This window comes from Salminus brasiliensis, chromosome 19 (genome assembly GCF_030463535.1).
Source record: "Salminus brasiliensis chromosome 19, fSalBra1.hap2, whole genome shotgun sequence".
NCBI classification, from domain to species: Eukaryota; Metazoa; Chordata; class Actinopteri; order Characiformes; family Bryconidae; genus Salminus; species Salminus brasiliensis.
In genome coordinates, this window is record NC_132896.1 from 34,916,517 (window position 1) to 34,929,850 (window position 13,334).

The 13,334-nt window shown below is 43.9% G+C and overlaps 1 protein-coding gene across 4 annotated transcripts in view; it reads left to right on the plus strand.

Annotated features, from left to right (window-relative positions):
* Window positions 1-1,556: 1,556 nt before the first annotated feature.
* Window positions 1,557-13,334, plus strand: part of gria2b (glutamate receptor, ionotropic, AMPA 2b) — a 48,242-nt gene continuing 36,464 nt past the window's right edge. For 3 of the 4 annotated variants that reach the window (XM_072663797.1, XM_072663798.1, XM_072663799.1), the window contains exons 1-2: window positions 1,557-1,970; window positions 2,116-2,256. In XM_072663797.1, the coding sequence (XP_072519898.1) occupies window positions 1,886-1,970; window positions 2,116-2,256 (226 nt within the window). In that variant the 5' untranslated portion in view covers window positions 1,557-1,885. The remainder of the gene's footprint in view (window positions 1,971-2,115; window positions 2,257-13,334) is intronic. The other variant, XM_072663796.1, reaches the window with a different exon arrangement.

Sequence of the window (13,334 nt, forward strand, 5' to 3'; positions counted from 1 at the left end):
AGTAGGGATGGAAGGTTCAGGTGAAAGTCCACCTGAGGATTCTGCAGTTAACCTGGAAAACTGGAGCATTTCTATGTACTGGACCTGAATTTTCTATCGCTACTGAAAAGTGTGGTGAAGGGATGAGGGTAAGGGGTCCAGAGGATGTGGGTTAAGGATGGTGGGGGGATGTGGGTGGAGAATGGAGATTACAAGTGAATTTAACCCACATAACCCAAAATAGACCTCTGGTTTCTGTTGGGGTGTTGCAGTGATAGATCATATTTCCAGTCAGTGTGCATCAACCCCCTTCCCCAGACTGACCCCCTTCCCCAGACTGACCCCCTTCCCCAGATCCCTGTCAGTGGAGCTACAGTGCAGGTAGAGCTCATAAACACCACAACTGTAACCTGCAACCCTTTTTTCAGCCCGGCAGGCTTATTAAGACACGAGAGGCTGGCGCACAGAAAGTCTTAATGATCTGAAGAGCTAAAACAAACAAGCAGCTCCTCTCCTGCAGGTTCCGACTGCCTTCCTCTCACCTCCCATTAAGGAAGACATACCATCATTCTATCAGCATGAAATATTAAGTTTTCTATTTTCTTTGTTCTTTTTTTGGGCTGATGCGAAGCTTTGAAGTGCTTTGTGCTTTGTCTTGGAAACTCCAGCAGCAGCCCAGCAAGGTTGGGGTTTCTAAAAAAGTGGCCAGTAGAAGCACGAGTACAGTCCAACCTGTTTACCTGCAAAGTGGATGATTTTCAGCTAGGGGGAGGTCCCAGGTGTCACCTCGAGACTGGTCACTATCAGTGCAAGATGATGACAGAAAGCAGGGAAGCCATGCCCAAGGTTCTGCTCAGAGCTCTGGAGAGTTCTGTCCATGGTGCTGAAATACGCTGAGGGGCTGCAGCTCAGAGGGAACAGGTGGAGTCATTTGCAGCATGTAAGTGGAGCATGGAGTGGGTGGGTGATTAGGGGGCATGGAGGATGATACATAGATGTGGATGGAGGGATAAAGGTGGAATTTAGAGTGGGTGGATGAATTAGGGTCTGTGAGAGGACGATGGGTGCATGGATGGAGCAGAGATGTGGGTGAATCTGTTAGGGACGTGAGAGGAGGAGGGGTGTGTGTAGAGATTAGTGTTGTGGGTGGAGGATGCAGGGATGTGTTTGAGTGAGGATGGAGGATGGAGTGGGTGGGTGGGTGATTGGGGTGAAGGTGGATGGATTGCGGGTGTAAACGGAGGACTGAGGATGGAGTTTGATGGTTGGGGATGAGGGTGAAGGGACTATGGGATGTGGGTGGAGGATGGACTAGGGATGGAGATGGAGTTACAAAGGTGGAGAACACAGAGCGAGTGGATTGATTGGAAGATTTGGGTGGAGTGCATGGAGGGATGTAGAACTGAGAGATGTGGGTGCAGAAAACGGGGATGTGGGTGGAGGAATGGAGAGATGTGGGTGGAGGGATGTGGTACGGAGAGACGCGGTTGGAGGATGGGGGATGTGGGTGGAGAGATATAGAGAACAGAAGCTCGGTGTGGGAGGGGCTCGGCGTCTCCAGAGCGCGCGCACCTCTTCGTTAGTGAAGGTATCAGCTCATAGGAGGAGAGCAGCGTCGCGAGGCAGCAGAGAGAGGAAGAGGAGGAGGAGAGAGAGAGAGAGAGAGAGAGAGAGAGAGAGAGAGAGAAGGAGGGAGAGGAGCTGCATTCCACCCTTCCTCCAGAGCGCGAGCCTGAGGCAGCGAAGCGAGGAGCAACGGACGACCCACCCGCAGACCCACCATCTCTCCACCCCAGAGAAGCTCCGCGCGCCTCCAGCATGCTGCGGATTTAACAGGCGGAGTTTTGCGCGCGCCTCGACCAGGACCGTTCTCCTGCAGGGTGAATGAGCGCACAGACACACGGAGATGCAACAGATAAAGAGCCTCGCGCTGCTTTTCCACGCGCTCTTCTGGGGGTCCGCGCTCGGAGGGTCTCCCAGTGTTCAGATAGGTACGTGTGGGATAGTGTGGTCCAGAGCCAGAGCGCGACCCGGTTACGCATCGCAGCGTTTCTTCAGTGTGTGTACGAGGATGTAAACGACGTTCTCTCTGCGTGTGTGTGTGTGTGTGTGTGTGTGTGTGTGTGTGCCACGCAGGGGGCTTATTTCCCAGAGGGGCTGATCAGGAGTACAGTGCATTCCGGATAGGCATGGTTCAGTTTGCCACGGCTGAGTTTCGACTCACTCCTCACATCGACAATCTGGAGGTGGCGAACAGCTTCGCCGTGACGAACTGCTGTAAGTGAGCTTTCCCTTCCTCCCATCATCGCTGTTCCTTCCATCCAGGATGATGCACGCACTTGAGTAAATTGAGGGTGAGAAGTGTGTCTGCTCTGGACTCTGAAGCCTTTATTGATAAGAGGTTCTGCGCTGCTCTCCCACGAGCGTCTGCACGATCTCTGTAGACTAGCATAAGAGAAGAGGCTGGAGAGGGATGCAATCATATTACTCTGAAGATTTAAATATATATGCATATACAGCTTGTCTAGTTGCCAATAAATGGGAGCAGATCAACATCATGACCCTGTTGGCACCATGCTGCCTAATCATGCCAGGCGTGGGCTAGTAGAGGGGTATAAAGAAGCCCCCCAGCATTGAGGAGCTGTGGAGCAGTGGAGGAACTGTGTTCTCTGGAATGATGGATGGAGGTGGAGCTCCATCCAGTACTTTTGGGACGAGTTGAGTGAGAAGTTGGGGATGATGAGATGGGGTGGTGATCATCATCATCCAACATCCTGACCTCACTAATGCTCGTGTTGCTGAATGCAATCAAATCCTTACAGCAATGCTCCTCCTCCAAAACCTAGTAGAAAGCCTTCTTCCCTGGACAGTAGAGACAGTTACTCCAAGAAAACTCTTTTTAATACTGTTGATTTTAGAAGAAACATGAAACGAGCAGGTGTCCCAATACTTTTGTCCATATAGATACATGGTAAAGCCTAGAAAGCCTACTTCCCTGGACAGTAGAGACAGTTACTCTTTTTAATACCCCTGATTTTAGAAGAAACATCAAACGAGCAGGCGTCCCAATACTTTTGTCCATATAACTAGCTGGTTATTTGGAATAGCTATAGGGAATCTAACTGTATATCTGGAAGCTGAAGCTATAGGATAAACGATATGTATACTTGTGTATATATTAATATATAACAAAAATGTATAATAGGAAGAGATATGCTGTATAAACAGAACACACTGTATGCTAATGCTGTATTTCTGGGCTTCATGTAATGTCGGCCAGCTAAGCTAGTCTTCATGAGGATCAATTCACCCTGTTTCTCAGGGCGTAGACATTAATCTGCAGGCAGCTAATGACCCACGGCACTGTCCAGCAAACACCCCAGTTTCCCCGCTCTCATCATTCTCAGCGCGTATCAACAGGTCCCTTTACATCATGGAGATTTGAAGCTGATCAATACATGAAGCTATCTTCTCATTCCCCTCCGGCTGCTTCCAGCTCCCGAGCTGCAGCTTCTACTGGAGAACACAAGTCCATCTCAGGTGGAGCATCTGCTATTTCTGCTCTGGCTGTTGGGTGTAGTCCAGATTTGTCCAGGTGATCTAGAGTGAACCCTATTCAACATCAGCAAATGGAGACCCAAACGGAGGTTCTGGAGACCTGTTTGGGTTGTAGATTTAATGATTTAATGGTGATTTGTGAGCCGATAACGACAGAAATCCGTATATATGTGCTGTTCAGACCAAAGGAATGCATCAGATCTCTAAGCTGATACCGAATCAATAGACCGTACAGATGAATCAATAGCTACAATGACTCTCCCTGTTCAGATTGCTACGTTACTGCCAGACCCACACTTCATGATCTCATTGTGAATTTCCCCAGAGGTCTGTAAATGAGAGGTGGATGTGAGTAATTTTGTCTCCCGTATTTAAACCCCTAGATGGCACTGTGCTTTTACAGCTGTCAGCGTACGCTCCTTTCCAGTCGGCTGGCTGCAGCTGGGCAGCGAGGGTCCAGATGTTTAAGCTGAACCATTCCCAGCTTGTGCCGAAAAGGAGAAAGTTTGAAATCAGACGGCTGAGAGTGGACCAGGCTGTTACTGAACCTTATAGTCTATATGTACAGTACAGATACAGTCATGTGGATGATTAGGACACCCCCTTAACCCCCTTCCCAGACTTCTCTGCATCTCCAAGCTTCTTTCTGAAGGCCTCAGAGAGCTCTCTGGATCTGGCCATGATGGTGATCTTCTTCACCCCTCACTTCAACCATCAATCAAGATCAGACCAGACTAAACGTCTGAGGTTTAAATAAGACTCCAGACTCCTCCAGAATCATAACCATATTCTGATCATCTGCAGCTGATAAAAAAAAAATCTAAAATAACATTCATATTAATTCAGTTTTATAAATGATGATTAAAGGCATTTCTTTAGGTGTGAGTTTAGTTAGATTACCATCATCAAATATCCAGATGCTTAAATATGTTCAAAAAGACTTTTCATGGGGTGTCCTAATTAGTTCACATGATTGTATAGTGTGCATATCCTCACCATATGAATATTAATTAATTATTTTTTTGTAACTTTTTATGATACATAATAAAAAATTGTTAGTAATGGTAGTAAGTTCAGGCTCCTGCAGATGGCGCTGCACAAAGATGATTGGGCTATAAATACCTGTGGGATGCGATTGACGGGATTCGTTGCTTGAGAAGTTGTGGTACAGTGCAGTGAGTGTCTTGCTGGATGTGTGGACAATGGGTCCCAAAGTAGATACAGGTAATGATTGGCTAAAAGGAACCTGCAGCTGTACGGAAGCATATGGTCATACAGGTCTACCAGCAGTGGCAAAGATCCCAGCCTGCAGGTAATTCTCCTCAGAATTGTGATGAACAGGGACTGCTCTTTACTGCTTGTGGATGAAAATGCTGAATATTATTTTTTTAGAAGTTGGTGGTGAAGAACCCCGCACTGACTTCTAGAAGCAATTCTTGCCTGGAAGCGAAGCGAATACCACCTTAAACATGCAAGCTGACTTATTTTCTTCCTGGGGAGCCAAAAGATTCCTCAGGCTACATGCTGCCGAATCCAAAAGGTAGGCAAAGTGTAAAGCATTGTGGATCAAGGTCTCCACACTGACTTTTGTATTTGGCAGCATCTAGCCTGAGGTGTCTTTTCTACATTGATACACAACACTCTACACTCTGCCCAAGTACTCTCAGAAGAGGAGGGTCTTCAGTCTGGGTTTGAGGACAGCGAGTGTTGGACTCTGCTGTTCGGACACCCAGGGGAAGTTCGTTCCACCACTTCGGTGCAGGACAGACAAAAATCTGGACGCTCGTCTTCTGTGGATCTTAAAGGATGGCAGGTCGAGCCGAGCCGTACTTGAAGCTGGAAGGGCTCTTGGTGCAGATCGGCTTTTGACCATTGCCATTAATTACAAAGGGGCCGGTCCATCCTGGGCTTTGTGGACCAGCATCAGGGTTCTGAACCTGATATGTCTTTGAAAGAGCTCAGTTTTCTCAGTCAGTACAACCGAATACATTCACCGTAACTCAAAAGTTGACGTCACACAAATGAACTAAGCTTTAGTGATCCCAACTTTCTGTAATATTTAAATTAGACTAACGACTTCATTATTTCATTAGGAGGGGCTGTTGGGTTTTACAGTGTACTGTACAGCTTTCCCAGAAGAGTTGAGGCTGTCACTACAGCAAAGGAGGACGAACTCCACTCGAATGCCCTTGATGTCAGAAGAAACCTTGGAGGAGCAGGGGTCTACACACCTTTTGGATGTGTAGTTTAAGTGTATGGAGCTAAATGAGGTCTTTCTACAGTGGTTAAAATGAGCTTGTGCTCCCTAGAGTGGACAGAGCTTTCAAATGGAGCTGTTTTTTAGCCGCAGCGCTCCAGAGCTGGAATTTCTCTGTGCTGTTTGTGTAAAGGTTCGACTCAGAACAGTCTCATTACTGAGATATGACAGCCGTCCTCCTCTGGAGAAGATAACGAGAACCTGCTGGGTGCTGTTCTATGGATTTTATAATGAAATGACAAAACAGCTATAGGCGTCCTGTGTTGGCAGTGCTGCTACACATTTAGAAGACATATGTGTGTGTGTGTGTGTGTGTGTGTGTGTGTGTGTGTGTGTGTGTTTATTTTTGGTGTTGGCATTGAACATATTCTGAGCTCTACATCCTGGTTTTTGTCTCTTCAGGAAGGATTTCTACGAGTCTTTTGTTGCAATAATGTTTTTTTTTTATCTACAGGACAAACAGCTGAGCTCTTTTATGTAGGATTTAATGCTCAGCTCTACCCTCCTCAATCTCTCTCTGTGGAGCAATGTCCTGGTTATATATATAAAAGTATTAAATTAAGCACTATGGCATCACAAACCCAGTTTCAGCTGAAAGGACACATTTAACATCAGGCTTAGCTGTTCGTGGGTCTGTACTGTGTATATTTAGTGCATTGTTTAGGTTTAGGCTCCTAATTGCATTATTATCAATCAATCAATCAATCAATCAACCTACATTTCCACATGGAAATACATTGAGGGAAGCTCACATTTCACATTTCACATTGCAGCCAAGCATTTATAATGTAAAGGGGTTGAAAAACAATCAGGTTAAACTTAGAGTACAGGTTAAACAGGTTAAAAAGAGAGTACATAAACAAATGAAGTCAACTTGAGTCCAATCAGGTAAAAAAACAACAACAACAACAAATAAAATAATAAACAAATAATCCAACAAACAATAAATATTGAAATAAAGATTCGATTAAGATTTTCATAAAAACCAAAAACAGTATAATATTTTAACATAAAAGTAGAAAAGAAAAATTAAATACAGTCAAATAAAATGACTGAAAAATAAATAAATAAAATAATAATTGAAAAAAAAAGAATTAATAATAAATTAATTTTTCTATTATTATATAATAATTATGTAAATAAAATGCTAAACTGAACTTATAACAGTTACAGTCTCGTTTAAAAAGAAAGTTTAAAATGATTAATTGACACAACTAAACTTTAGAGTTTTAGAGACTCCTGTAGTCCAGTGCACTCCTGTTCAGTAAAATCTCGAGAAACCTGACAGGTAATCCAGTCTCTAGAGCAGGTCTGATAGTTACTGTTGTTTATAAAAATCATGGATGAGATTTAAGCTGGCATGTGGTTATTCTACATTTCTGCTGTAGAAGCTCCAGATCTCATCAGAACAGATAAAGCAGCTGAACATGAATCCAGTAAAAAGGAGAAACAAGAGCTTCTCATTCTGAAGAAAGAAAGTAGTGAGATCTTGTCGGTGAGCTAGTCTGAAGAACAGAGCTCGGTTCCTTCAGGGTTCTCCTGGACGCCCCCCAGTCCAGCCAGCACAGTGTGGAGGATGTGTTCACCTCCATCAGCAGCAGCAGCAGCAGCAGCAGCAGCTCACCTGATTTAACATCATTAAGCCCTGATTTACCACCAAACAGGTATTGATCTGAGGAGAACTCTAAATAACACTAGACTCCATGAGAGAGGAGAACTTTGGAGATGTTCTAATGATGAACACACTGATGGAGAACCTCCTCCACTTTCTGTAGGAGTGTTATTATTAGTGTTTATTCTAATATCAGTGATTTACTGAGCAGATCAGCAGTTTTACACTCTGATTTACACAGGGGACTAAAACTTCTGCGCAATACTGTACATTTTAAGTATCATATAAGGTACAGCACAACCTAACCCTTGCAGTTTGTACATTATGGGACGAACTTCTTCAGAATCTAAATATTTATCTGCATTAATCAAAGCCTGATCAATTCTGCGTGTGGGATTCAGAGTCAGGGTGTTTGCTCTGCTGAGTTGGGAGTAGGGGCTTCATCTGCATGTGTTGAGAGGGAATTCACACTCCTGACTGGATCAGTTCAGTCTAATCAGATTAGACCAGGGTCAGAAACAGCAATTTATATTTACGGCATGTTGCTGTTTAGTGTAGTGTTAGAAGTCCTGCCCAAGGACTCTTACTGGTGTAGCACAGAATAGCCACCCAGACCGGGAATCAAACCCCATGGTGTGGTAGCTCAGTGGCAGGTACCGGTGTTATCTGTTGCGCCACACCAACCACCTTCAAACCCAGAGCAGAGCTAATGTTAATGCAATATCCCTCAGACTTCACCTTCTACAGCATAATGACTAACAAGTGCTATGTTTATAAGGTGATATACAGTCATACGCAAAAGATTTGGCACCCTGACACATTTTATTTCATTGCTTATTTGCTGAATTTAAGACAAGAAATCTTCGCTAAATTTATGGTTATACATCTATAAATCTATACATGCATCTATAGATCTAGAAATATAAATAATGCTTTGTTTTTTGTATACTGTTTTAAATTAGTCAAAGCTATTTTTTCAAAGCTTTATTGAGTATTTTATTATTTAAGAGCAACAAAGAAGGAACTAAATGATGATTTAAAAAAATTGAATAGTTTTATATTTATATATTGCTCACTTTTCTTCTTGCTGGTAAAATGTGTATGTGTGTGTATGTGTGTGTGTATGTGTGTGTGTGTGTCTGTTTGTGTATGTGTGTGTGTATGTGTGTGTGTGTGTGTGTGAACCTGGTGTGTAAGGGAGAATGTAGATGCAGGTGGTTATCTCCTGCTGACTGAGTGATTCAACACTGTTTCAATTAAAGAGGCTCGCTGCTGCTCTCTGCTTCAACCAGCAGGACTCTCTCTCTCTCTCTCTCTCTCTTTCACACACACACATGCATAGTGACCTCCTGCTTTTGCTTTGCTAGTCAGAGGGAAACAGGGAAGCAAAGACGCCAAATGAATGAGATAAAGATAATAGAGATAAGTTAAAAATTAAAGAAACATGAAAGAGAAATAACTAGATAGAAAGTATGAAAAAAGAAAGAAAGAAAAAAGAAGGAAAATAAAATGAATAAAGAATAAAAGATCAAACAAAAGAAAGAAAGAAAGAAAGAAAAAGCAAAAATAATGGGAGGAAAGAGTGGAAGATTAAAAGAAACAAACAAAGAAAAAAGAAAGAAAAAATAAAGGGAGGAAAGATTGGAGGATCAAAAGAAAGTAAGAAAGAAAGAAGAAAGCAAAAATAACATGAGGAAAGAGTGGAAGATCAAAAGAAAGAAAGAAGAAACATAAATATTAAAGGAAGGAAAAAATAACTAAAAAAAGAAAAGCGCACGTGCGCGAGAGAGAGAGAGAGAGAGAGGTAAGATGTAAAGGAGAGAGAGAGTGTAGCTCTGTAGCAGTGAGTGATGGAGGTGAGAGGGTGATACTCTGTGCTGGGGCTGAGTGTGAAGGGGGGGGGTTAGTGAGTGTGTAGAGTGTGTTAGTATCTCAGTGCTTTATTGACGCTGTCTCTGGACTCAGGGACGACCCTTATCTATTAAAGTCCCTCCCTCCCCTCCCCCTGACCCCCTTCCCTGGTCCAAGCTAGAAAAAAAAGGCTGCCAAAAAAGCCCCGCATAAATTATCTGACAGTTCGATTTCCGCTCGCCCACACCTCCTCGGAGAGCGAGCGAGCGAGGGGCTGTAATTGTGTTTTTCCCAATAAGGGTTTATAAGGCTGACCTTTTCCTGAGCTGGGCTGTCATATCTCTACTTTAATGTCCAGTGCCGCGTCCCTCAACGTGACGACTCAATCACGGTCACAGTGGTCAGTGCCACACTGCGCAATTAGCTGCCACTAGTGCACATGGGGCAGGAGCGGCTCTCTATCGTGGGTAATCAATTATAATCCACTCAGCGCTGTTGATGGAGTGTCTGTCGGAGTGAGGAGGTGTTTGGGGGATTGAGTGGTTCTCCTCCCTCTGAGGCAGCCCATGGTTTAGAGACGTGACCTAATATGAACACATTATTGAGAGTGAACAGACAATCAGGTCTAAATAGATACGAATACAGACACCCATAGGAGGCGCTCTATTCTGTGTTTTACTGTTACTCCAGACACGACTTCCAGATCCACCGTAAACATTGTTTGCTCGTCTGCATCCGAATATTTTTTTTAAATCTGCTCTGTATTGCTGATTTGGATCTAATGGTCTCAGTAAATCTACCAGCAGAGCTGACTAGCTGATGGATCTACATGAGTACCAGATCAGCAGAATCTAGGAGAGGACGTTTCAGTAAAGTATTCGGACGCACCCGACCATCAGCAGTTCGCTCAAGTTGGCTGACCTGAACACTGACTCAGTGAGCTCCACTATAACGCTATATTTCTATACAAACTGACCCAAAACTGACCCCAATACATACCTTATACGTCCAAATGTTTGTGGACACCCCTTGTAATGAGTGCATTCAACTACTATCTAGTCCCTGTAGAGACGTAATGCGATTGTGTTGGATGGCTAGCTCAAGCTCTTTCGCTATCCAGTATGTGAGTGAGCAAATGAGTGAGTGAGTGAGTGAGTGAGTGAGTGAGTGAGTAAGAGAGAGATTTCTCACTCTGGCATTTGGCCAAGCACTCCTGGCTGGACTGACAGTGCCACAGACGCTCTCTCTGGTCCGAGATGCTCAGGATGTGCACTCTTACTCATAGGAAGCTGTGAGACTTCCAGACTGTTCTGCTGTTACCATAGCGATGAGCTCGGCTCGCGCTGAGGCGGACTATTAACCCGCTTTGTCTGCTGCGAAGCTCATACACTCTTCATCGCTGCCTCCCGCCCAACAAACACAGTCTTCTGTTACAGGATAACCCATTACTTATATATCGCCTCTATACAGTGTACTATATATAACACACATAGGACCATATAGAATATTTAACACACATAGGACCTGCTATTATTACATATGTATGTACTACATACAGTATGTGACATTGATGATCTGGCTCCAATGCTTCCTGGCAAAGGGGTGTGTCTACATATTATCAGGCTGCGGGTGAACAGGTGTCAGTTCTTTAGGATGATGAAGGTGATGAAGGTGATGAAGCAGGAAAAATAGACAAGCGTAAGAACCTGAGACACTTTGACAAGAACCAAACTGGGATGTTCTAGACAATGACTGGGTCAGAGCATCTCCAGAACATCAGCAAGCAGGTCTTGTGGGGTGTTTAGTCCAGTATGCAGTTGGCAGTACCTACCAACAGTGCTCCAAGAAGAAGGGACAACCAGTAAGCCAGGCGACAGGGTCATGGGCACCTAAGGCTCGTTGATGCTCATGGCACCTTCAGAGGTCTTGTGGAGTCCATGCCTTGCTTAGCTATAGAGACCAACATTGTATTATTATGGTTTTAATGTTATGGCCGATTGGTGTGTATATATATATATATATATATATATATATATATATATATTTGCATATATATTTATACAGCACAGCAGCATTCACACACTCATACACACACACACACACACACACACATACATACAGACTAATACACAGTAATATGTGTGTGTGGGTGGGTGGAATGTGATTTGTCCTGCCAGGGTGTGAAATCTGTTGGATGAGAAATACACACACACACACACACACACACACTCTCTCTGTCTCTCCTATGATCACCATGGAGATATGTCTGCTTGTCAGAAATTCATTTACATAATGCTAATTTTTCCTCTCTCCAGCCGAACAGTCAGAGCTCGTGGCTACAATTATGTGTTAGAAATCAAATTCCTTAGAAGTGATTTCTGAGCCACCATGCCGGCCGTGTCATTAACACCCACATGTTGTTCTCCGGCTCTCTGTCTCTTATGTCATCGTCTTTGTCTCGCTTCCTTCACGTCTTTCTATGAAACTCTGCAGCTGAGAACCCCGCCCTGATGCTCACGGGGAAGCAGAACCAACACCTAACGCCTGATCAAATGCACGACTGGTGCAGGTTCACATACCAAAGCACAGATCATGGTACAGGCCGATTCGGAGACTGGGGCTCGGTCACTTGGTGCCGTTTCAGCACTTCTTCCATCCAAATCCATAATCCCGGTCTTGTACTTGCGTTGGCGACTCCAGAGCCGGAAGTTCTTCTTTATGTAATGGTTCGAGGTCGGCCTCATCTCCGAAAGCAAGTGCTAATTTTCCTCCGCCGTCTGTGTGAGGTCCTGTTGCCATGGTGACCAAACTCAGACGATGATGAATGGGGCGGTTAGCTGTAGCTGCTGTGTTTATAATACTGGACCATGACCTCCAGCACATCCGTATTACAGACACTGATTCACACTGAAGAAGCCTTTACTGTACGTGCACTGTGCGCCCGTAAAAATGAGGGTGCTACAGGGGGTTCTTTAAATGATGCCATAGAAGACCACTAGTTTTCATTCCCAAAGAACCAAAGAAATAATTTTTGTAAGCGAGCCTGAGTGCGAGGAACGAACCTTTACATTGACCTTTTTAACCCTTTCAAAGCTACTCCATACATATACACTATGCGTCCAAATATTTGTGACACTCCTTGTAAGGAATGCATTCAGCTACTTTGAGTTGCAGCCATTGCTGAAAGAGTGATGAAAGACTTTTTGTAGGAATGTTATTAGATATTAGATGGCAAGTCAGTTTCTAAAGGTGATGGAGGTCAGGCAGGTCTTGTGGAGAGTTCCCGTAATGCTCCAAGGAAGGACAACCAGTAAGCTAGCGGCAGGGTCATGGGCACCTAAGGTTCACTGATGCCACTGGAGGTCCCACTAGAGGACATATTACTCCAACTGTGCATCAGTAGATGGGCTACAGTATTTATTATAGATATGGATATGTCATAAATATACCTAATCAATAAGATCTTAATGGACTGATATTTGACTGGTAACAATATTTTAATCGAAGTGTGTAACGCATGTGTTTAATGTTTTCCGACGTGTCTTTTTAGACGTTGCTACACTGTGCAAACTTGCCTTTCTCCCCACAGGCCCTTAATTGTCGCATTGGCCTCATTAATGACAAATCAATGTTTCCTCCAATTACACAACAATGTCCTTTATTTTAATTAGGTATCGATCCAGGAGGAAAATAAAGGCTGAAATGCTTGTAAAATTCCTTCTTAGTCCTCAATTCCGGAGGGATAACGGAGCACCGGAGTCCTTCTCCTCTTTTGGTGTTTTTTGTGTCGGATACAATAATGTGAATTGATTACACATTTAATTGCTCATGCGTGCTGCCAGTTTGTGGTGATTAGCCTGTCTGACTCTGGTAATTAGTGCATGCTAGTTACAGGAATGTGAAATCTTTTGCTACTTTAAGGAGAAATGAGGAGCTTTGGAGCTTTGCTTTGAGTCACGCTCAATTACAATTGTTACAAAGTGGTGGGTACTGGACGGATATGTAGATATTATAGAGATGTCAAACCCCCATCTGCTCCGTTTCTCCAACTGACACTTTTCAACATACTTTATAAAT